This window comes from Pongo pygmaeus, chromosome 18 (genome assembly GCF_028885625.2).
Source record: "Pongo pygmaeus isolate AG05252 chromosome 18, NHGRI_mPonPyg2-v2.0_pri, whole genome shotgun sequence".
NCBI classification, from domain to species: domain Eukaryota; kingdom Metazoa; phylum Chordata; class Mammalia; order Primates; family Hominidae; genus Pongo; species Pongo pygmaeus.
The window spans coordinates 24,083,328-24,108,485 of NC_072391.2; the positions used below are offsets into that span (position 1 = coordinate 24,083,328).

General features: G+C 42.5%; 1 protein-coding gene and 1 non-coding gene across 9 annotated transcripts; both read right to left on the reverse strand.

Annotated features, from left to right (window-relative positions):
• Positions 1-216: 216 nt before the first annotated feature.
• Positions 217-22,984, reverse strand: LOC129016295 (centrosomal protein 20-like). 8 transcript variants are annotated; one of them, XM_063654062.1, is made up of 7 exons: positions 22,437-22,498; positions 22,235-22,329; positions 17,876-18,073; positions 16,719-16,979; positions 14,397-14,481; positions 8,071-8,207; positions 217-2,007 (listed from the first exon to the last, which is right to left on the reverse strand). In XM_063654062.1, exons 4-7 carry the CDS (start codon positions 16,840-16,842, stop codon positions 1,931-1,933), a joined length of 423 nt encoding a protein of 140 aa, XP_063510132.1. In that variant the 5' UTR covers positions 16,843-16,979; positions 17,876-18,073; positions 22,235-22,329; positions 22,437-22,498; the 3' UTR covers positions 217-1,930. The 8 variants fall into 8 exon arrangements, with proteins under 8 accessions (XP_063510132.1, XP_063510131.1, XP_063510130.1 ...); XM_063654061.1 differs by lacking the exon at positions 16,719-16,979 and adding an exon at positions 21,841-21,926 and having other exon boundaries at positions 22,437-22,490; XM_063654060.1 differs by lacking the exon at positions 16,719-16,979 and adding an exon at positions 21,841-21,948 and having other exon boundaries at positions 22,437-22,490.
• On the reverse strand, positions 11,753-11,856 carry LOC129016465 (U6 spliceosomal RNA). The gene has a single exon (XR_008494853.2). It is a non-coding gene; the product is annotated as a U6 spliceosomal RNA (small nuclear RNA).
• Positions 22,985-25,158: the final 2,174 nt, after the last annotated feature.

Sequence of the window (25,158 nt, forward strand, 5' to 3'; positions counted from 1 at the left end):
TTAACATAACACATTCATGAGAAGGGTTGGCTTGTCCTCTGTGCTTTTCCTTCCTTCCTATAAACATGTGCAGATGGCAGGAAAGTCCCCCCACCTCCACCCCTCAACAGCGAAGCTTCTGAAGATCCCGACAGAAGGCCTGGCAGCCATCTCCAATCATTCTTCTGTTTTTTGATGTGTGGCTTTTGATGAGAGAACAGTGATATGAACACCCTCTGCAACAAAGTGACTTTATTAAATGATACATTGAAAGTATAAAAAATTGCCTCAGTACAAACAAATTACAGAATAATGTACACAAAAGCACTATGGACTACATGTGACAATTCTATTTAACTTCCATCTTGATGATTTTATATCAGTATCCAAAATTATATACTCCAGCATTTTTTCCGAATATAGTCTTACATGATTGGAATTCCCGAGGTAAACTAAGTGTCCACTGCCAACATCCTTGGACGAAAACCAAGTCCCCCGGGAGAATTCAGATATTTATATTCACACATACAATACAATGGAATTCATCATTGTAATCAGATATTACAGATTTAAAAATGGAAAATGGACTCTTGCAATACTTGTGCATCCATATATAATTTCACCAGCAGGGACTCTCGGAATGTTGTGTAAGTGTAGTTTAAGTGCATTTCATTAATAAGTTTCTGCATTTAGATAAAAATTCCTGGCTAATCTGTAAGAAGTGAACACTGACTAGCATCGCCAAATAGAAAGTCAAAAGTTTCAACAATTTGCAAAGCAGCACAGAATTGACGCCCTGAAGAGGATGCCAATTTTGCTGACTACAGCTCTTACCACTCTTCTCCATGGAAGACCTTTAAGCTAAATGTTGTCAGTGTTTAGGTGTGCAGGCAAAATTTAATTCTGAATATACCATCGAACTTTTGCCAATCAGGAGCTGTCTACCATCATAGTCAGTTGTTTTCAATGAAATGAGCCTGCGGACACTACTTTAAAAATACTTCTTTAATAAATATCAAAGTAGCGTATTAGAGATAGCACATACTATTTTTCTATCCCAAGAATAAAAATTGATGTTTGATAAGAGTTTCAGAGCCCAAAGAAGTAGGGGGCTGGCCCTCTTCTGGCTCATCTGTGATTGCACAACCGAGGGCCACACGGAGATTAAACAATGCCATCTTTGAAAAATTACTTTCTGGTATTTCTCCCAAAGCCTGTCTCTTCATGCTTACTTCACATTCTTTATCTAATAAAATAACCTCTTTGTTTTATTTACAGCAAAATTATTACAGCAAATTTACTTCCCCTCTACCTTTTAATTAAATCTTCCAGTAAGCCAAAGTCTAAGGAAAGAAAAAGCACATTGTTGCCTATTGAAAAGGTAATACAAAGCCCTTTCATTTCCTTACAAACTTTAAGTGCCTTTACAATACTTCCTAAATGGCTGGGCTCAGTGGCTCACACCTGTAATCCCAGCACTTTGGGAGGCTGAGGCATGCACATCACCTGAGGTTAGGAGTTCAAGACCAGCCTGGCCAGCATGATGAAACCCCATCTCTACTAAAAATACAAAAACTAGTCTGGTGTGGTGGCACAGGCCTGTTGTCCCAGCTACTTGGGAGGCTGAGGCAGGAGAATCACTTGAATCTGGGAGGTGGAGATTGCAGTGAGCCGAGATCATGCCACTGCACTCCAGCCTGGGTGACAGAGTGAGACTCTGTCTCAAAAAAACAAAAAATAGTTCCTAAAAACAATACTTTTTTTTTCAAGTCAAATCCAATAAGCTAGATGACAGAGTTAGCGTTTATTCACAAATGTAGTTAAACATGAGGGGTATTTTGTAGAAACTCAAATTTCTACAAATATTAGTGGTGCATTTTGGTAACACTGGGACAATAAATAAGTTATTTAATAATACAATTTTAAGATAAAAGGTACCCCAAACAAAGCATTATCTGTTGACTGCCTGAGAAACATGAAGCTCTTCAATGTTAGTACTTTTCCGCTCCTCCTTTCTTAGGTGCTCATCTGAAATGCACAGAAACCAATGTTAATACTTATCCCAAGTCAAAACATGCAGATAGGAAGACACAGCTACAAATATTTTAGGATGTTACATATTTAATATTCTATGAGTACTTTAGATGGTTTAGGACAATGAAAAAAACTCATTATTTTTTAAACACTATTGAAGAAATCAGAGCCCAGGCATGGTGGCTCATGCCTGTAATCCCAGTACTTTGGGAGGCTGAGATGGGCGGATCACCTGAGGTCAAGAGTTATAGACTAGTCTGGCCAGCATGGTGAAACCCTGTCTCTCCTAAAAATACAAAAATTAGCCAGGCGTGGTGGCAGGCGCCTGTAATCCCAGCTACTCAGGAGGCTGAGGCAGGAGAATCGCTTGAACCTGGGAGGCAGAAGTTGCAGCGAGCCAAGATCGTGCCATTGCACTCCAGACTGGGCGACAAGAGTGAAACTCGGTCTCCAAAAAAAAAAAAAAAAAGAAAGAAATCAGAAATGTCTGGCATTAGGGACTCTAATTATTCAAAAGAGTTTCTTGACTTTTTTTTTGAGTAGCATACAACCCACAGTAAACCCATGCGTAAGTAGTTACAAACCTCTCTCTTACATGTAAGGAATGAAATTTGCAAGAAAGGACAAGGTGTTCAATCAGCATTTTGAGGGTTGCCAAAGCTCTTCAATTACAACACAATGAAAAGCACTTCAAATAGGATCACCTGAGGTCAGGAGTTAACGACCCTGTCTCTACTAAAAATATAAAAATTAGCCAGACGTGGTGGCGGGCACCTAAAATCCCAGCTACTCGGGAGGCTGAGGCAGGAGAATCGTTTGAACCCAGGAAGTGGAGGTTGCAGTGAGCCGAGATCGTGCCACTGCACTCCAGCCTGGGCGACAGAGCAAGACTCCATCTCGAGAAGAACAACAAAAAAAAGAACCTAGAGACTAAAAAAAGAACCTAGAGACTTAATATCCTAATGCAACAAAAATGTAATGCAAAAGCTAGATTCTTGAGAATATATGAACCCCAAACACTTCCTACAACTGACAAAACATCTTTCTTGCAACAATTTTGATAACAGGAAAAAACATATACATAAATTTAGATAAGCTGCTAGAAAATGCAATTTTATCACTGGATTTTCTAATTCTACAATGTCATTATACACACGCTTTATTAGTTCTCAGCTGCTTATTCTCAGTGCCAATACTACTTTAAGGGTCTGGAAAACAGATGGAAATCTCTCTCCCTTTATTTTAGGTAACTTTGCTGGACAGAAAAAAAATTAACAATTTCCTCAGAAGGCAACAATTTTAGGTCTTCTAGAAAAGTGTTATAAAAAATGAAGTCTATTATGCTTGATAGATGTGCAATAAAGTTAAGCTGATGATTGTCCCTATTATAAAAGTCTGGTCTTTCATTTACAATAAAAATCTTCACCAGGAATGTAGTCCCAGCTGTAGTCCCATCTACTTGGGAGGCTGAGGTGGCAGGATCACCTGGGCCTGTGAGGTCAAGGCTGCAGAGAGCCATGATTGTGTCACTGCACTCCAGCCTGGGTGACAGAGTGAGACCCTATCTATTAAAAAGAAAAAAAAAAAAGAAAAAAAAAATGTGTGTGTGTGTATATATATATATATATAAAAAAAATTGAATAGCAAAAACTACTTTGCCTTCAAGATTACAAGCACTAACAGCAGCAGTACAAATGCACTGGCTGTCATTTCAAAGGTGGGTGTGCCTACATAAACCCTCTTCATTTTTTTTCAGCACTGAAAACTTGGATGAGAGAAGCACTTTTTCATCTTGGCATGCTTTGGACTTACTTCCTTCTTTCCTTTTTTCTTTTTTGAGACAGAGTCTTGCTCTGTCACCCAGGCTCGAGTGTAGTGGCGTAATCTCGGCTCACTGCAACATCCGCCTCCTGGGTTCAAGTGATTCTCCCGCCTCGGCCTCCTGAGTAGCTGGGACTACAGGCGCACACCACCACGCCCAGCTAATTTTTGTATTTTTAGTAGAGACAGGGTTTCATCGTGTTGGCTAGGCTGGTCTCGAACTCCTGACCTCAGGTGATCTGCCCACCTCCACCTCCCAAGGTGCTGGGATTACAGGGGTGAGCCGCCGTGGCCTGCCCTGAACTTGTTTTCAAATAAAAGCCAATTTAGTTTCAGGGTTTGATATTTCTGTTGAATGAGCTTCTGTGGAGACAAGGTGCTGTGATGTAGAGAATAAGGATTTTAGTATCTTCATAACCTTTTCAATGCTGTCAAATACGAGTTATGGAGACAATGAGCTAGAGCTGAGGAAGTAAATGGAAAGCTTAAGTGTGTTACTGAAACATGACGCAATTCTGGCTGACAACTTTCAAGGCACTACACAAAGAGGTTGTGTCAAGAAAATTTTTGATGACCAAGAAAATAATTTGCAAAATCACTGTTCTTCCCCGATTCATTCAGCAGTCATCCTCATTTCTGAGATGTCTACAGAGCTTTCCACAGAACAGGCACCCAAGGTGGCTTTACTGACTTGAACTCGATTCTGATGTTCCTGGCAATTTAGTGGTGCAGGGGTCATGTGTCTAGGTGTCTCTTTCCCTCCCTCTCTCCATAAATACCTTTCTCTCTATGCTGTATGCGTAATCTACCGCTTTCATCTCAGAAGAACAGAAATTGGTTAGGAAATAGCGTTCCTTATAACTTTCTTACTAGTCACGAGCCGTGAGTATTAACAAGGCTGATTATGAAACTTACAAACCAGAAAGTTATTTCTCAAGCAGTTATTTTTCTTTATGGGACTGATAGTATCAATGACTTGGGGTTGCTGTGTTAAGAAGTGTTAAGGTGTACAATATCCACTGGTGACAACTGAACTCAGAAACCCATATTGTCATATATTCTTGGTAAGTGTATAGACTGATAAAGCCTTTTTGGAGGGGAATTAGACAATATCTACTATATTTTTAAATATGCATATCCTTTGAACCAACAACTCTATTTTAGGCATCCACACAAGAGAAACATGTAGACAAAGATACAATGTTACATCACAACACTGTAATGTGTGGACAATACTTAAATGTATGGACAAAAATACAATGTTACATCACAATACTGTAATGTGTGGATAATACATAAACGTGTGGACAAAGATACCATGTTACATCACAATACTGTAATGTGTGGACAATACTTAAATGTGTGGACAAAGATACAATGTTACATCACAATACTGTAAAAGCAAAATATTTAAAACTACATAAGAGTGATTATAAGGTGGGAGACTAGCCTGGGCAACATGACAAGACCCTGACTGCAAAAAATTAAAAAATAAGCGAGGTGCGGTGGTGCACCCCTATAGTCCCGGCTACTTGGGATGCTGATGTGGAAAGACTGACCCCAGGAGTTTGAGGCTACAGTGAGCTATGATTGTGCCACTGCACTCCAACCTGGATGACAGAGCAAGACCTCATCTCTAAAATTAAAAAAAGGATGATTATAATAATAATCTGGAATATGAAACAAAAGTTAAAAATGAGATCTACATGTATCAACAAGTGAAAAAAAGCAAATTGCAGGATAACGTGCACCATAACAATGCATATATATTTAAATACATAGAAATGAGTCCCAAAGGGGCTGGGCATGGCCAGATGCAGTGGCTCATGCCTGTAATCCCAGCACTTTGGGAGGCCAAGGCGGGCGGATTGCCTGAGGTCATGAGTTGGAGACCAGCCTGGCCAACACAGTGAAACCTCATCTCTACTAAAAATACAAAAATTAGGCAGGTGTGGTAGCACATGCCTGCAGTCCCAGCTACTTGGGAGGCAGGAGAATTGCTTGAACCTGGGAGGCGGAGGTTGCAGTGAGGTGAGATCGTGCCATTACACTCCAGCCTGGGTGACAGAATGATAGTCCATCCAAAATTTAAATAATAATAATACTAATAAAATAAATAAAATAAAATAGAAATGAGTCCCAAAGAATACCCTGCAAACTGCTAACAGGGATACCTTCTATAAACAGGGAGAAGAATTGAGGAGTTAGGGAGAGGCAAGAAGGAACAAAGGAAAGTTAAAGGGAACTTTTTACTATTTAAAAAATTTAGAGATTTACTCATGTATCTGCACAATTAATGTTTTATTTTGCTCATTAAGTACTTGCCAATTAGTAGGCAGTAATGTCAGTTCCTTACCAATCCCTAAAAAGAGAATTTGGAAAACTTCTCCATAATCTATATATGGAAAGGTATACGGGAATAGCAATCAAATGTGCTGATTCTGCTACTAATTATCTGCTACAGGCCTCAGATGAGTTACTTAACCTCTTACTATTGGAACCTTCTTAAAGTTTTCTCAACTATAAAATAAGTAGGTGGGAATGACTTATTTTCCAACGTTCCATCCAGTTCAGCATTCTAACATATATAAAAAGATATCTCCTAGTGCAGTCAGAAACCACCTCCAAAAGAGGTTATCCTGATTCACTGTTTACTTTTAGACCTCAAGAGACACCAAGCATCTAACATGGTCACTACTGGTCACAGCAGTTTAGGAAACTACAAAGGCAATCCACATTTTAGGCGTTTCCTAAAAGTTCGTGTCAACATTCAAGATTTACATTTGTTCTGATAATTGAAAGCCTAAACTCCACCTTTAACTGTCCTTAAAAATTGACCAGCTCTTGGCTGGGCGCGGTGGCTCAAGCCTGTAATCCCAGCACTTTGGGAGGCCAAGGCGGGCAGATCACGAGGTCAGGAGATCAAGACCATCCTGGCTAACACAGGGAAACCCTGTCTCCACTAAAAATACAAAAAATTAGCCGAGTGTGGTGATGGGTGCCTGTAGTCCCAGCTACTTGGGAGGCTGAGGCAGGGGAATGGCATGAACCCAGGGGGCAGAGCTTACAGTGAGATGAGATCACACCACTACACTCTAGCCTGGGCGACAGAGCGAGACTCTGTCTCAAAAAAAAAAAAATTGATTAGATCTCTACCACAACTGCAAACACTGAGCTATAACCCACTCAATTCAAATGGTGAAAATGGGATCCCATTGCTGGGATAATCAAAATAACTGAGGGCCAGGTACAGGCTCGTGCCTGTACCCCAACACTCTGAGAGGCCGAAGTGGGAAATCACTTAAGAACGAGTTCAAGACCAGCCTAGTGAACATAGTGAGACTTCCACATCCACAAAAATTAAAAAATTAGCTGGGTGTGGTGCCTGAAGTCCTAGCTACTTGGGAAGCTGAGGCAAGAAGGTGAGAGGATTGCTTGAGCCCGGCAGTTCAAGGTTACGGTGAGCTACGATAGCACCACTGCACTCTAGTCAGGCAACAGAGTGAGACCCTGTCTCAAAAAAATACATAAAAATTTGAAAGCTACTAAAAGCGCATTTAAAAAACAGGCAATCTGAAAGAAATGTGTGCCATTCTCCTAAGAATCTGTAACTTGTAGGTAACTTCCACTCTAACATAAACAGTATCCTAAAAATGCAAATGACTTCTCTATCTGTATTTAGCAATCTTAGCTTTTATTTTGCAGTCATGGAGAGGAAAAAAAAATCACTTGATAAAAAGCTATTTATTCAGTATACCAAGGATCTAAGCTGCTCCAAATACTTATAATTTACATGAAAATTGGAGTTTTCAGTATTTTTTTATTTTACTTTTTAAAAATTTAATTAATATAATTTTTTAATTAAAAAAAATAGAGATGGGGTTTCACCATGTCACTTAGGCTAGTCTCAAACTCCCGGCCTCAAGCGATCCACCTGCCTCGGCCTCCCAAAGTGCTGGGATTACAGGAATGAACCACTGTGCCTGGCCTGGAGTTTTAAATACTTCTATAAAGAAATTACATCTAAGAATTCTGCCCAGTTATGCCTCCCACCCTTCCCTGTCCAAGATTCTTTCCAAAAAGCTTCTGTTTCTTGGAGTAACACAGGCTAGCCACATTAGATATAAGCAGAATTAAACTCTGACTCCAAAGCTCAGTAGAGACTCCAAAAGAAAAATTTAGAGGAAGAAAATATACTTGCTGACAGCTAAATGATGAATCTTGGAAAACTCATACCCATTGGCTTTCTTCTACTAGGTTGTCTGCCAAGACTTGGGTCTGAAGGCTGAAGTGAAGGCCCTTTCAGAAATGCATTCTGGATGCCATCCTTAGTTCCATGCAAGAAATGGGCTAAAATCCCATATAAAAGAGGTCTATAGCAGGAAGAAAACAAAACAAAACCGAAAGCTAATAAATCTGCATAAACGGGAAAAGCTTAAAACATTTATTCTTTAAAAGGTAACCTCTGACATCAAAAAGACCAAGTGATTCACTAGACTTTAAAAAGCTGCATGATTATCCAAACTGCAAATTGTTCCTACTTTTAAATTTAAGAGTACCACTTAATTTCACGACAATTTTAAAACCCAGAGAAAACGTGTTAACAATTTAAACCTCATCTACACTGAAATATCATTTCTATCAATCTACAGGAATTTATCTTTTAAACTCCAAAGTCCAGTAGAATATTTCCCAATACCTAACCCCATCTAATACACAACAGGTATTCAATAAACCCCTCTTGATTAATAAGTCCTTGCCCTGAAAAAGTCTTAGGTCCTGAGAGCCAGGTGACCTGAGTTCAAATCCTGGCTCTGCCATTTGCTAGCTGTGGGACTCTGTGTAAGATTCTTAACCTCTCCAGCCTCATAAATGTTTCTTCCTTTATAAATTAGGATAAGCACCGTCCCTCCCTTATAGGGCTGTTATGCACTAAATGAGTTAATAAATGTCAAGTGTTTTTTACTGTGCCTGGCACATATGAAATGGTATATAAATGTTAGCTCCTGTGTAGCTAACATTTATTTAGATTAATATTTATATTACCTAATATTTTAAAATCTTCTTTATAGTTTACAGAATGCATACCTCTTCTCATCGGATCCTCATCGTGTAATGTCAAAATCATCAACCGCGATTTATAAAGGAGAAAACCACAGCCAGGAGATTTGCTAGAGATTCCCTCAGATAGTAAACAAAGTTTACACTTGAACCCCAAATCCCATATTGTTTTCCTTACAGTGTGCTGCCTGGGGATTTATATTAGTACTCTTGTATAAAGGAAAACTGCTCTGCTGACAATAAAGAGTGGCACAACGGAAACGTTTTCCTTTGTTTCCAATCTCAAATTTGAAAACACAATTAAAAGGATTTAATCTTTATTTTTAATTTTTGTGGGTACATAGTAGGTGTATATATTTGTGGGGAGGATTTATTTTTTGAGATATGTATCTATTTACTAGCTGGTATAATGGTTTACAGTACGACACTTCCTTCCAAAGATGGAATCTCATTGCTCTCTCTGAGTGTGAGCTGAACTCACTTCTAACTGGCAGAAAGCTGACTTCAGAGGCCACATGGTAATGGCCCTGTGCCTTCTTCCTTGCTTTCTTTCTTGGATTGCTACCTTTGGGAGAAGTCAGATGCCTCAGGACACTTCAGCAGCCCTGGAAATTTACATGCAGTAAGGAATTGAGGCCACCTGTCAGTATCATTATGAGTTTGGAAGCAGATAGTTCAGCCACATTCAAGGCTTCCAACTACAACCTTGTCTGGCATCTTGACTCCAACCTCACTGGGGAGCCTGAGCTAGACTTAGTGACTAAGCCGATCCCAAATCCCCAAATATTCCACAAATAATCTATGTTGTTGTTTTAAGCTACCAAATTCTGGAATAATATCATACTAATTTTTCCATGCCGCAGGGAAACCAGGAAAGTAAGTTTCTTTATTTAATAAGATGCCACAACTCTTATGAAAGCGTCACCTAGTAATATAAAACAGGTCTCTTTGTTTACTTTACAGTAATCTTCCCCGAAGTGTTAACTGGTTCAAGATGATTTTTAAATGTTAAAAGATTTATTTTTTTAATTAATATTCAATAAAATTTACTTGTGATTAAAATTTTGGGTTGGACATGGGGGCTCAGGCCTGTAATCCCGGGACTTTGGGGGGCCAGCCTGGCCTCAAGCAGGAGTTTGAGACAGCCTGAATATAGCGAGTCCCCTAGCTCTACAGCAATTTTATTTTAAATTAGCCACACAAGGTAATATGCACCTGTGGTCCCAGCTACTTGGGAGGCTGAGGTGAGAGGATCGCTTGAGTGCAGAAGGGAGAGGCAACTTGCAAATTCATGGCTTAAGGTTTATTTTTTAAAATAAGTTTCAAAAAGATAATTTAAAGAAAAGTGCAGCCTCACAATAATTTGCCTGTAATTCTGAAATGCAAAATTCTGAAAACTGGATTCTCTTCATATATCTGGCAAAAAATCATCAGATGGCAAGGGTTGACCTAACAAGGCTATTACAGACTTTATCTTACTTTGTGTGAAAATATTAACGTGCCGGGTGTGGTGGCTCAAGCCTGTAATCCCAGCACTTTGGGAGGCCAAGGCAGGAGGATTATCTGAGGTCGGGAGTTCAAGACCAGCCTGACCAACATGGAGAAACCCCGTATCTACTAAAAATACAAAATTAGCCAGGCGTGGTGGCATGCGCCTGTAATCCCAGCTACTCAGGAGGCTGAGGCAGGAGAGTCACTTGAACCCAGGAGGCAGAGGTTGCAGTGAGCTGAAATCATGACATTGCTCTCAAAAAAAAAAAAAAAAAGAAAAGAAAATAGTAATGTGATTGTGGAACACTACTTTAGGACTCCCTGGCACATATATGTAGTATTTGGTATATGTACCATATTACTTTTTTTTTTTTTTTTAAAGAATTGAAGTCCCAGGCCAGGCACGATGGCTCACACCTGTAATCCCAGCACTTTGGGAGGCCGAGGCAGGAGAATCATGAGGTCAGGAGATCGAGACCATCCTGGCTAACACGGTGAAACCCCGTCTCTACTAAAAATACAAAAAATTAGCCGGGCGTGGTGGCACGCGTCTGTAGTCGCAGCTACTTGGGAGGCTGAGGCAGGAGAATCGCTTGAACCTGGGAGGCGGCGGTTGCCGTGAGCCAAGATCACGCCACTGCACGCCAGCCTGGAGGACAAGAGCGAGACTCCGTCTCAAAAAAAAAAAAAAAGAATTGAACTCTCGCTGTGTGGCCCACACTGGAGCACAGCAGCAAGATCATGGCTCACTGCAGCCTCAATCTCCTGGATTTAAGCAATCCTCTTGCCTCACCCTCCTAAGTAGCTAGGACTACAGGCATGTCATTTTAAAACCCGAAAACATTTGGATTTTTAAACATATATCTGGCCTCAGTGGTTTTAGATGCAGCACTGTAGATCTGTAAGTAAATAATAGGAGTAATATGTGACTATGGCAAACTTTGTGAATGTCAATCACTGAAGCGTGAGAAACAAGGGCTTAAAAAAGTTACCTAACTTTTAAAAAATAAAGCTGTTTCAGCAACTTTTTTTTTTGCTTCCTCATCCTCTCTCAAACTTACTTCTTTTTTTTTTGAAACAGAGTCTCGCTCTGTCACCCAGGCTGAGTGCAGTGGCGCGATCTCGGCTCACTGCAAGCTCCACCTCCCGGTTTGATGCCCATTCTCCTGCCTTGGCCTCCCAAGTAGCTGGGACTACAGGCACCTGCCACCTTGCCCAGCTAATTTTTTGTATATTTAGCAGAGACGGGGTTTCACCGTGTTAGCCAGGATGGTCTCCATCTCCTGACCTCGTGATCCGCCCGCCTCAGCCTCCCAAAGTGCTGAGATTACAGGTGTGAACCAATGTGCCCGGCCTTCTTTTTCAAAAAAATATGAAACATTTCACGAATTTGCGTATCATCCCTTTGCCGGGGCCATGCTAATCTCTGTACCACTCCAATTTTAGTATATGTGCTGTTAAAGTGAGCACAAACTTCTTAATACTTTCGTCTGAAGTAGGTATCTCAAAAGCTACCAAGAAGCCAGTAAGAGTATAATCATTGCTTACTTCCATCAACTGCTAAATGTAAAATGATGTCTTGTATTAAATGATGTAATACCTTACTGCTCATCCTAAGTCACGCTTAGATTCCTCCAATTATTTTGCCCACTCTTCTCAATTATACAATTTTTATACTTTTCAAAACACTTGTTAACAGGTGCAGTGGCTCATGCCTGTAATCTCAACACTTTGGAAGGCCAAGGCAGGTGGATAACTTGAGCCGAGGAATTGGAGACCAGCCTGGCTAACATGGTAAAACACCATTTCTACAAAAAATACAAAAATCAGCCAGGCATGATGGTGCATGCCAGCGCATGCCTGTAATTCCAGCTACATGGGAGGCTGAGGTGGGAGAATCCCTTGAGCCCAGGAGTTTGAGGCTGCAGTGAGCCATGATCAAGCCGCTGCACTCTAGAGACCTGGGCAACAGACTGAAACCCTGCCTTGAAAAAACAAACAAAAAATCCTCACAGCACTTAGGGAGGTGGAGGTGGGCAGATCACTTGAGGCCAGAAGTTCGAAAGCAGCCTGGCCAACATGGTGAAACCCCATCTCTACAAAAAAATATGAAAAAAAATTAGCTGGGCATGGTGGTGCACACCTGTAATCCCAGCTACTCAGGAGGCTGAGGCAGAATCACTTGAACCCGGGAGGAGATTGTGGTGAGCTGAGATGGGACCACTGCAGTCCAGCATGGGTGACAGAGTGAGACCCTATCTCACAAAAAGGAAAAAAGAAAAGAAAAAGAAACACGGGAAGATGAGGGGAAGAGAAAGAGGAAAATGTCATAAAGGAGTTACTATCTGAACAGGGCCAACAGAAAGGAAAGATGCTCCAATAGAAGTTAAGAGGGAGAAAGGTGATCTAGGGCTTCTAGGATAAGGGAATGGTTTACAAGGCAAAGAAGCATAAAGTTGCAAAGTGTCTTCTGGGCACAATCAGAAATCAGGTGTGAGCAGATACAACAACAGACAGGGGTAGAAAGATAGAGGCGTGAAGTGCTATGTTAAGCAACTGGGACTTCACTATACACACAGTGACAAAGGTAGTAGATGATCCTGGAACATTAATTTTACACAAGGATTTGTGGGAGAGTTAAATTTAACTGGAATGTCATTTAAAACATTTGTATGGTAAAGCAAACAACTTTCAGAACTTTTTTTTTTTTTTTTGAGACAGGGTCTGGTTCTGTCACCTAGGCTAGAGTGCAGTGGTGCGATCTTGGCTCACTGCAACCTCCGCTGCCCAGGTTAAAGCGATTCTCATGCCTGAGCCTCCCAAGTAGCTGGGACTATAGGCGCACGCCACCATGCCTGGCTAATCTTTTTGTATTTTTAGTAGAGATGGGGTTTTGCCATGTTGACCAGGCTGGTCTCGAACTCCTGACCTCAGGTGATCCGCCTGCCTCAGCCTCTGAAGTGCTGGGACTACAGGCATGAGCCACCGCGTCTGGCTAGAGATGAGGTTTCCCCATGTTGTCCAGGCTGGTCTTGAACTCCCGAGCTCCAGTGATCCATCCACTTCAGCCTTCCAAAGTGCTGGCATTACAGGCACGAGGTACCTCACCTGGCCTTAAGAACTTTTAGGATGAGAAAACATAAGGCTTCAAAGAAAGTTCTAGATTTAAAAAAAGGCTGCTTTAAGCTATGCTCTCAGGTCTCCTATGTACTTTTTTTTTTTTTTTTTTGGCCATACAGGGACTCTCCAGAAAAAGTTTAAGCAACACTGAAATAGAAAAAAAAAATGAAGAAAACTAGAAAGTGGTCATCCTCCTTTTCAAAGCACAGTTGGTGAGAGGAGGTACACAGAGGGCAAAGGAGAGACTGATAGTAACGAAAGCTGTGGGCCGATTCAGTAATCTTGGTAGAAAAAGGAATTCAAGCAGAAGCTTGGGGTTGGAAGTTCATAGGTTTTTTGTTTTTGTTTTTGTTTTTAGGAGAGGAGAGATCTGAGTACATTCCTAAGTTGAAGTGAAGGAAGAGTTAAACATGAAGAAAACAACTGACAAGGCAAAGCCTCAGAGGCCAGGCACGGGGGGCTCACACCTGTAACCCTAGCACTTTGCCTAGAGGCCAAGGCAGGAAGATCACTTGAGGTCAGGAGTTCAAGACCAGCCTGGGCAACAAAGTGAGGCCTTGTCTCTACAAAAATACTTTGAAAATACAAATAAAAGTTGAAATTATAAATTAAAAAAAAAAAAGAACAAAGCCTTAGAAGGACAAAGGATCAAGAAGTCAAAAGGAGCTAACCCCAGAAAGAAGATGCTTAGTCACTCTGAAGCCATGAAATTTTAGCTTCAGCAAACAGATCTTATCTGACTTATTCACTGCTGCACACCCTGGATTTAGTACAATGCTTGACACACACTAGATCTGAATAAATACTTGAATTAAAATGAAGTAAAACCACCATGGTGCAATTATGATTCTAATGCAATATTTGGAAACTTCTTTAAAAAAAATTCTTACATTGTATTATCCTTTGATTCTTCAAATGCATTTAGTTCATGGATGAGAAACTGTCTGTCCAATGGAACTACAGGTTGACCAGATTCTGGGAGAAATAAATTCATGAGAACACTGAGTCTATTAAACTAAAAAGCAAATAAGATTTTGAAAAGAATCACATTTACCAGACATACACTTTTCAGATTTTGGAAGAATGATGACAACACATACCAAGACAGATCAAATTGCCTGTGATTTTATGACTTTCAAAATATCGCTTTTGTTAAATGCATGTCTTAATACAGTTTAACATAAATTCACTTTTTAAATTCCCCAGGGTTTGGTTGGAAAAATACCGTTTCTATATCCAAATTATACTACTAAATTTTAGAAGTCTGTTTATCAATAACTTATTTTTGAAAAGAATATCCATTTGGTAACAATAATTATAAATAAAAATTAAAGTTAACCTGAAGTGTGGGGCAACTGGAACTTTCACACTTTGCTGGTGGGAAAGCACAATGGTACAGCCACTTTGGAAAACAGTTGAGCAGTTTTCTTACAAAGGTGAGCGTGCACTTAACCACACAACCCAGCAATCTCCCTCTTAGCTTTTTAACCAAGATGAATGAAAACTTATGTTCTCATAAAAACCTGTATGTAAATGTTTATGGCAGCTTGATTCCTAATTGCTAAAACTAGAAACAACTCAATGCCCATCAACTGGTCATAGATGAGCAAACTAGCACAGCCACACAATAGAACAGTGTTCAAAGGAAAAACAAACATGGCTGAATCTTGAATGTATTATACTAAGTGAAAAGAGGCAGACTCAAAAGGCTACACCCTGTATGGTTCCATCTACAGCAGGGGTCCCCAACCCCTGGGCCACAGATTAGAAACTGGGCCGCACAGCAGGAGGTGAGCAGTGGGCAAGCAAGTGAGCAAAGCTTGATCTGTGTTTACAGCTGCTGCCCATCACTAGCATCACTGCCTGAGCTCTGCCTCCTGTTGGCAGAATTAGATTCTCATAGAGGCGTGAACCCTATTGTGAACTGCACATGCGAGAGATCTGGGTTGTGCACTCCTTATGAGAATCTAATGCCTGATATCTCTCACTGCCTCCCATCACCCCCATATGGGACCGTCTCGTTGCAGGAAAACAGGCTCAGGGCTCCCACTGATTCTACATTATGGTGAGTTATATAATTATTTCATTATATATTACAACATAATCATAGAAATAAAATGCACAATAAATGTAGTATGCTTGAATCATCCCGAACCATCCTCCCAGGTCCATGGAAAAATTGTCTTCCACGAAACTGGTCCCTGGTGCCAAAAAGGCTGGTGATATCTTGATTGTAATCTGGTAGTAATTACACAACTGCAGGCATTTGACTAAAGCTATAGAACTGTACAGTTTAAAAGGTAAATTTTATTATATGTAAATTATATCCCAGTTTTTTTAAAAAAGCCAAAACATTTAATATGAAAACTTGACTACTATCACTATATTTCATTCTAGTGAAGCCTAAGTCCCCTAACTGAAATTTTCATAGTTTCTTCTTTTCTGGGTGTAACTGGTATCATACAGCCATCTATAACAAACAAAGGAAAGTAGAGATGCTGATATCAAAGATCCTTAAACCATAAAAATCATGAGTCTATGTAGTTAAGATGTATGTTTAAAATTAAATAAAGGATCTGTAATGAAAAATTCTAACTTCACAAAGAATTCACTCTCTCCTGCAAAATCTACTTCCTGGCCTTGTTACTTTGCTGAGGCTCATCTCTGAGGCATAAAGTAGTCAAAGCAGAGATGGAACCTGAAACGAGGGAATCCGATGACACACAGTCAGGGTGCCTCGGACCAACCCCCAGCTGCATCCCCCACCCCACCAAGTCCAGGGGTAACCAGGATTCTGACTTATTTATATCCAGTCTCTCCTCACTTTTTTGAGAGAAGACATTTAAAAAGTCAGCAGAAGATATTAAAAATATTCTCACCACTCAATAACTGTTACACTTGAAGAGAAAATTTATTTCTTAAGAAATAAAATTCGACAGATAAAGGGAATTTATCTTTAACTGCCCACCCCAACCCCCAATATCATTCTCTGCCTCCTATCACTAGGATGAGTTTGGAGTTTCCCGCTGATAGAGTCTGGATATTTGTCTCTGCCCAAATCTCATGTTGCAATGCACTCCCCAGTGTTGGAAGTGGGACCTAGCGGGAGTTGTTTGGGTCATGGGGGTGGATCCCTCATGGCTTGGTGCTGTCCTTACCACAGTGAGTGGGTTCTCGTGAGATCTGGTCATTTATAAGTATGTGGCACTAACCTTCCCCACCCTTGGCCCCTGCTTTCACCATGTAACGTGCTTGCCGCAGTGAGTAAAAGCTCCCCGAGGCCTCCCAGAAGCTGAGCAGATGCCAGTGCCATGCTTGTACAGTCTGCAGAACCATGAGCCAAGTAAACCTCTTTTCTTCAACCGGGCGCGGTGGCTCATGCCTGTAATCCCAACATTTTGGGAGGCCGAGGCGGGCGGATCACGAGGTCAGGAGATTGAGACCATCCTGGCTAACACGGTGAAATCCCGTCTCTACTAAAAACACAAAAAATTAGCCGGGCATGGTGGCACGTGCCTGTAGTCTTAGCTACTTGGGAGGCTGAGGCAGAAGACTTGCTTGAACCCAATGAGGCAGAGGTTGCAGTGAGCCAAGATCACCCCACTGCACTCCAGCCTGGGTGACTGACGCAGGAAGACTGCTTGAGCCCGGGAGGTCAAAGTTGCAATAAGCCATGATCGCACCACTGCAGTCCAGCCTGTGCAACAGAGCGAGATTCTGTCTCTGGAAAAAGAAAAAAGAGACAGGGTCTCTCTCTGTTGCCCAGACTAGAATGCAGTGATACGATCGTGGCTCACTAAAGCCCAGAGCATGTGGGCTCACATGATCACCCCCTCCCGGACCCCCGCTCAGCCTCAGCTAGGACTACAGACACGTGCTACCATGCATGGCTAATTTAAAATTTTTTTTTCCAGAGATGGGGTCTCCCTGTGTTACCCAGGCTGGTCTCGAACTCCTGGGCTCAAGTAATCTAGCCTCGGCCTCCCAAAGCACTGAGATTACATGTGTGAGCCACCCACCCAGCCTATTTTTTAACAAATAATATATTTAATCTGCGTATATTTTCAAAGCTTAATACACAGGAAAAAACTGGTGGCAAATAGGACAAAATGTCAACAATTGTTTATTCTCAGTTACAGGAATTATAGATGATTTTTCCAAGTATATGCCTAGTTTAAGTGATTATTTAGTTATGTATTTTCCCTTGTGAGAATCTGTTTAAGCTACAGAAAGAACCCACGTGATTTTTGCGTCCCAGTCACCCAGATGGCACTGTTTGGTAAGAGAATTAGATTTCTAGGATAAACAGTTTCTGAGAATTGCGGAAAGGGAAGAAACAGAGTTTATGTGATAAACAATAACCACTTACCTGCTATGAGGACAGATGCTGTATACTTATATTTGTTGAATTCTAAATACTCTCGAATTAATTCATTAATTAGAAGGTTTTCATGAGACAATGATGGTCGGGGTTCACGGTCATCATCTAGGGCACTGAAAACTTCAGCTCGGATCCTTGCTTTTAAATGCCCTAATACCCCCTTTTTTTCCAAGGTGTCCTTTAAAACTGTTCGATATAAAATATTAAGGCTTCAGTTACAGAGTAATTTGTCATTCTTAGGCATACTTTGAAAAGAAATGTTGAAAAGGTAAATGGTACAAAAGCAGCTCTCAATCTAAACATTGTGACAAATTATTAAACAATTACGCTAACTACTACCAGCCATGTTTATACTAAAAAATATAGTTCTCATGTTGCAGTGATTTAGTCTTAATGTATTTGAGCAAATTCAAGTTTATTCCTACATCATCAGCACTGTCAGGGGCTGTAGTCTAATAAATATTCTTTTTTATTTTGAGACAGAGTCTCGCTCTTTCGCCCAGGCTGGAGTGCAGTGGCACGATCTCAGCTCACTGAAACTCTGCCTCCCAGGTTCAAGCAATTCTCCTGCCTCAGCCTCCCAGGTAGTTGGGACTACAGGCATGTGCCACCATGCCCAACTAATTCTTTTTTGTATTTTTAGTAGAGACAGGGTTTCACCATGTTGGCCAGGATGGTCTCGATCTCCTGACCTCGTGATCCACCCACCTCGGCCTCCCAAAGTGCTGGGATTACAGGCGTGAGCCCGGCCAATACATAATTCTTTAGTGAGGGGAAAAGGCGGGGGATAGAATTATAGTTGCTTACTGCGACCTGAACTTAAGCCCCAGTATCTCATATATTTTCAAGAGTGTCTGCCACTGAACACAGGTTCTGCTTGTCACTAACAACCTCTGGTCTAGAAAGATGATTAAAGAAAACAACTACATTCCATAAAAGAAGTCTGTTGGGTTACTGTGTAAAAACCTTTGATGGCAGGGCATGGTGGCTCATGCCTGTAACTCAGCACTTTGGGAGGCTGAGGCGGGCGGATCACGAGATCAGGAGATCAAGATCATCCTGGCTAACAGGGTGAAATCCCCGTCTCTACTAAAAACACAAAAAATTAGCCAGGTGTGGTGGCACGTGCCTGTAGTCCCAGCAACTTGGGAGGCTGAGGCAGAAGAATTGCTTGAACCTGGGAGGCGGAAGTTGTAGTGAGCAGAGATGGTGCCACTGCACTCTAGCCTGGGCAAAACAGTGAGACTGTCTAAAACAACCAACCAACCAACCAACCAACCAACCAACCAAAAAAAACACAAACCTTTGATAATCCAGAAACCTTTAGGGAGTGAAAAGGTGTCTTGGGTTTTCGTTGTTGTTATTTTGAAACAATCTTGCTCTGTTGCCAGGTTGAAGTGCAGTGGCACGATCTCAGCTCACTGCAATCTCCAGGCTCCCTGGTTCAAGCGATTCTCCTGCCTCAGCCTCCCGAATAGCTGGGATTACAGGTGTGCGACACCACAACTGGCTAATTTTTGTATTTTTAGTAGAGACAGGGTTTCACTATGTTGGCCAGGATGGTCTCCATCTCCTAACCTCGTGATCCACCCGCCTCAGCCTCCCAAAGTACTGGGATTACAGGCATGAGCCACTGCGCCCGCTGGCCTCGTTGTTTTAAAGACAACTATGAGTTAATTCCTTACAACAGTAGGATTCTGAAATTTTAAGCCTAGTTAGAAATCTACCACATGACTATATCAATGCCATCTTAAGGAGTCAGGGATGTATATGCAGAATGTCAGTCTAACTTACTGATTAGCCAGAGTCACCATGACAAAGCAGTTATGATCATGGGATTTGGCTGTACATATTTAGTATAGATAATGGGGATCTTAGGACTGAATTGGCACCATCCCTTGTAGTGATCTGGAACCATCCCTTGTAGTGATCTGGAACCTTCTATTTTCAAACAGTTCCTACTGGCTAAATGACAACTTCAGAGAATGAACACATCTCATCCACAGAGTCAAGAACATAGCAAGAGCTCAGTAGGTGTCACCTAGGAGGATTATAATACATTGCTGTATACTACTGGGAAATCAATGTAGTTTAATAGTGTTCTGCACCCTGCCAAAGGCACCAAGTAAGTACACCACAATAACAAAAATCCATAAGGAGAGCCCAGGAGCTTATCCAAGTCAGTATGAACATAAGATCTTTCTAAGCTTCAATAAATAACATCAACAACAACCCTGGATCATATGACTAAAGGGATAGAATCTTCACTGACTTTTGACCTTTCTTTCCCCTCATTTTTAAAGCATCCCTTCAACCTTCTTGCAGATAGGTTAAGTACAGTTATCACCTGATCAGAGTTTGCAACAGGCCCGTAAAAGGAAGGTACAGCCTTATTGTACTCTTAGAATCATAACTGAACCCCTATTCTCTAATTCCATCTTTGGAAATTAGATGGAGAGATTTTGTCACTGGCAAGGATCCTGTCCCAATTACTCTGTATTGCACACAGGACAGCCTCAGGCTGGACAGAGAAACGAGAATTACTGACAGTGTAATGAGGAAAGCTAGCATGTCTCATCGGCACCTCAGTGGTGGATTACCAACCCATGCCTCAGTTGCCTTCTCTAAAATAATGAGCTCTACGTCTCAGAGACAGAACCAAGTGAGGAAAAATATGATCGTGCTTAAAAAAGGTGAAGCCCATAAAATGTAAGGTAACTGGCTGGCAAACAAGTTTTCACCGGGTTTCTTTTGGAGGTCCATAGCATTTTACCTTTCCCTCTATTATGCTTAGAACACTGGGCCATCAAAACTTCTTCGGAAAGGTCTTAACCTTGCTTACGTTTCAAGAGTACCTTTTTTATTTTATCTTATTTTTTAATTTGTATTTTTTTTGAGACAAGGTCTCATTTTGTTGCCCAGGCTGGAGTGCAGTGGCACCACTGTAGCTCATTGTCACCTCTATCTCCTGGGCTCATGCGATCTTCCTGTTTCAGCCTGTGGGGTAGCTGGAACTACAGGCACAGGCCACTATGCCCGGATCTTTTTTTTTTTTTTAAATAAACATGGGGTCTCACTATGTTGGCCAGGCTGGTCTTAAACTCCTGGGCTCAAGCGATCCTCCCAAAGTGTTAGGATTACAGGCATGAGCCACTGTGCTTGGCCCATTCCAATGTACCTTTAAATCCTCTGAAAATGTATGCAATATTACATGTGATGTGTATTTCCCTGGGAACAGGATCTGTAGATTCATGTGAAGTCTGTTCTTGTGGACAGATGCATGCCTGTTCTGTTTTATAATTGTTCACCAGCCCTGTGCCCCAAATACACACTTTTATACAAGTCTCCTTTCTAAACTCTCTAAGAATTACTAGTTTAAACCCTGGGTTCCCTGCAAACTGGAACTGGTTTTATTTATTGGACAGCAATATTGCTCAGTGATTAAGACCCGGCGCTCCAGTGCATCACAACTAGGTTCCCACGCTGTGTCTCTTTCTAGTGAAATCACTTTGGGCTATTTCACTTCTCAGTACCTCAGTTTCCCAATCTATGAAATGGGCATAGGGTTGTTACAATCAGGTAACACACAGGCTGAGTAGTGCCTGACACATGAGGCTCAACGATAACTATTATTACTATTATTTGTCTGGACATTTGCTTCAAAGTAAACAGTGTACAAACGTCATTAATGACTCACACATAACTAGCTTAGAGTATCTTTTCCTGAAAAGACAGGAGAATGGCCAGGCCAGCAAACTTTTTGCCTCTAGTTTCTTCCGATGAAAAAGGGGCCAGGCGCTCACGCCTGTAATCCCAGCACTTTGAGGGGGCCAAGGCGGGAGGATAGCTTGAGACCAGGAGTTCGACATCAGCCTGGGCAATACAGCAAGACCCCGTGTCTACAAAAAATAGAAAAATTAGCCGGGTGTGGTGAAGAGCTCCTGTATTCCCACCTGCTCTGGAAGCTGAGCTGGGAGGATCGCTGGAGTCCCGGAGTTCGAAGCTGCAGTGAGCTGTAATCGCGCTACTGCATTCCAGCCTGGGCGACAAAGAGATTCTCTCTTTAAAAAAAAAAAAAAAAAAAGCAGGGAGGAGAGGGCTACTTAACAGGTTGTTGTAAGGATCCAACGAGACAACCAAGCAAATTGTTTAGGGCAGTGTCTAACCCAACAGGGGTTGTGGGAATTGTAGTCATCAGCCCTGAGTGCCAAGCCTGATCCAAGTCCTCCAGCCCCCAGCAGGGTCCAAGAACACGCGCCAGGGGCCCAAGATGCAGGCCTGTAGGCCTCTTAGATGCTTGAAGATTATGTAACTCCTCCTTTAGCTCCAAACTGGCTTAAAACTCACCAGTGGGCAACATCTTCCCCCATAAGAGCTCCCCGCGAACCAGCCGAGACAGCAGCCAGACGCTCCCCGCAGGCCCTTACGCCGAAGAATGACGCCTGTAAAAGCCAACCCATGTGTTCCACGCGCTCTCCTCCCGTCCCATCCTTTCCACAAGATGAAGGCCCGATGCTTCCCATGTGGAGGCCTCCCTGCTCGCACTCACCAGCCTTCAACTCCGCCACAGTCGCCATTTTTCAACGGCCGCCAGGGGCGCGCCTCGGCCCTGTGCACGCGCAGCTCCGCCCCTCTCACCCTGCGGCGTGGTCTGTAGCCAATAGGCGCACAGCTCTCGCCCCGCCTACTTCCGCCCCTCTCAGTTTACGCGCTCTGCGGTTGAGTGGGTGGTGAATGTCGACCAGAGACTCCACCAATCAGCGAACGCTCTCGGCAGGCCCAGTTGAGTGAGACGGGAGTGGGGGCGGGGACTGAAGCAGTTGATAGCCCTGTGGGTGCTGCTGGCACCTTAGTGCTTAACTTTAGCCGGCTGAGTTTTTCATTGTCTCTGCAGCCTCAAGTACCAACTGCTACTAGTTACCACCTATTAACCCTGTGGTTCTCAAACTTGAGCATGAATCCTCATCACCTCGATGACTTGTTTAAACAGATTGCTTGCTAGTCCTCCCCATAGAGTTTTTGATTCTGTAAATCTGGGGTGAGGCCCTAGAATTTGCATTTCTATCGAGTTCCCAGGTGGTACTGGTGCTGCTGGACGGTCTGGAGATCACACCTCGAGAACCACTGTATTAAGCACTTACTGTGACGCCTTAGCGCATTATTTCCTTATGATCACGCCGTTTTTACAAAGAAGGAAACAGAGTCCTCCATCGCTGAAGAGACTTAACCAAGGTCACCAGCCTGTCCTCTTCCACTCGCACTTACACAGTGCATGTAAGGAGTCCAGGAGCTTTTTATGGAACTAACTAATGAAGGAATAAGCTCTAACATCCCATGGAAGTAAAGGAAAAGGAACAGGGGAATAATGTACCCTAAACTGAGTGTGAGGTTGCAGGATTCCAGTTGTAATGCCGGGAAGATCCAAACACTTGGCTAAATAATAAACATCGATTAGACGTACACCTAAGAGTGGCCGGGCGCGGTGGCTCACGCCTGTAATCCCAGCACTTTGGGAGGCCGAGGCGGGCGGATCACGAAGTCATGAGATCGAGACCATCCTGGCTAACACGGTGAAACCCCGTCTCTACTAAAAATACAAAAAATTAGCCAAGCGTGGTGGCGGGCGCCTATAGTTGCAGATACTCGGGAGGCTGAGGCAGGAGAATGGCATGAACCCGGGAGGCGGAGCTTGCAGTGAGCCGAGATCGCGCCACTGCACTCCAGCCTGGGCGGCAGAGTGAGACTCCGTCTTCAAAAAAAAAAAAAAAAAAAAAAGTACACTTAAGAGCTGCCGGGCACGGTGGCTTACGCCTGGAATCCCAGCACTTTGGGAGGCTGAGGTAAGGAGTTCGAGAACAGCATGGCCACTCTGGTGAAACCCCGTCTCTACTAAAAAAAAAAAAAAAAAACCGTCTCTACTAAAAGAAAAAATACAAAAATTAGCCGGGCGTGGTAGCAGGCGCCTGTAATCCCAGCTACTCGGGAGACTGAGGCACGAGAATCGCTTGAACCTGGGAGGCGGAGGTTGCAGTGAGCTGAGATCGCGCCACTGCACTCCAGCCTGGACGACAGAGCGAGACGCTGCCTCAAAAAAAACAAAACAAAACAAAAAAAACACACCTAAGAGCAAGGAAACCTCTTTCCCAGGAACTTCCAGCATACTTTTGGTTCCATGCCTATTGTTTTTAAAATTGATACATTGGCCGGGTGCGGTGGCTCATCCCTGTAATCCCAGCACTTTGGGAGGCCGAGGAGGGAGGATTGCTTAAGTTCAGGAGTTTGAGATCAGCCTGGGCAACGCAAGACTCCATCTCTCCAAAATAAGTAGAAAAAATTAGCCGGGCATGGTGGTGCATTCCTGCAGTCCCAGTTACTCCAGAGGTCGAGGCTAGAGCATTGCTTGAGCTCAGGAGTTCTCAACCAAGCTGGGCAACATGAGACGCATTTCTACAAAAAAAAAAAAAAAAAAAAAAAAAAAAAAAAAAAAATTAGCCAGGTATGATGGTGCATGCCAGCTACTCCAGAGGCTGAGGAGGGAGGATCACTCGAGCCTGGACTGCTGATTGTACCACTGCACTCCTCTCTGGGCGACAGAGTGAGTCCCTTTCTCAAAAAAAAAAAAACAGAGAAAGAAAAATTGATGTATCACAATTATACATATTTTGGGGAGGGACATGATATTTTGATATACGTATACAATGTGTAATTATCAAGTCAAGGCAATTGGGATAAACATCACCTCAAACATTCTTTGTGTTGGAAACATTACAAGTATTCTAGTTATTTTGAAATATACAATCATTAATTGTTAACTACTTTTTTTAAAGGGAGGGGAAACAGCCTGGGCAGCATAGGGAGAACCTGTCTTTAAAAACGAGCAAACAAGGCCAGGTGCGGTGGTTCACGCTTGTAATCCCAGCACTTTGGGAGGCCTGAGGCGCGCAGATCACGAGGTCAGGAATTCGAGACCAGCCTGGCCAACACAGTGAAACCCCATCTCTACTAAAAATACAAAAATTAGCCGGGCATGGCGGCAGACGCCTGTAATCCCAGCTATTCGTGAGGCTGAGGCAGGAAAATTGCTTGAACCCAGGAGGCAGAGGTTGCAGTGAGCCAGGGGTGCAGAGGTTGCATTCCAGCCTGGGGAACAGAGTAAGATTCTGACTCAAAACAAAACAAAACAAAAAAAGAGCAAACAGCCAAGCGCAGTGGCTCATGCTTGTAATCCCAGCACTTTGGGAGGCCGAGGCGGGCGGATCACCTCAGGTCAG

Coding starts and splice junctions, on each gene's coding strand:
- LOC129016295 (XM_054455602.2), bottom strand. CDS start 22,464: ATGGCGACTGTGGCGGAGTTGAAGGCTG. Junction 8,208..14,396: donor GAATCAAAGGATAATACAAT/GTAAGAATTTTT, acceptor TTCCTGCTATAG/ACCTCTTTTATATGGGATTT. Junction 2,008..8,070: donor TAGTAGAAGAAAGCCAATGG/GTATGAGTTTTC, acceptor TGTGCATTTCAG/ATGAGCACCTAAGAAAGGAG.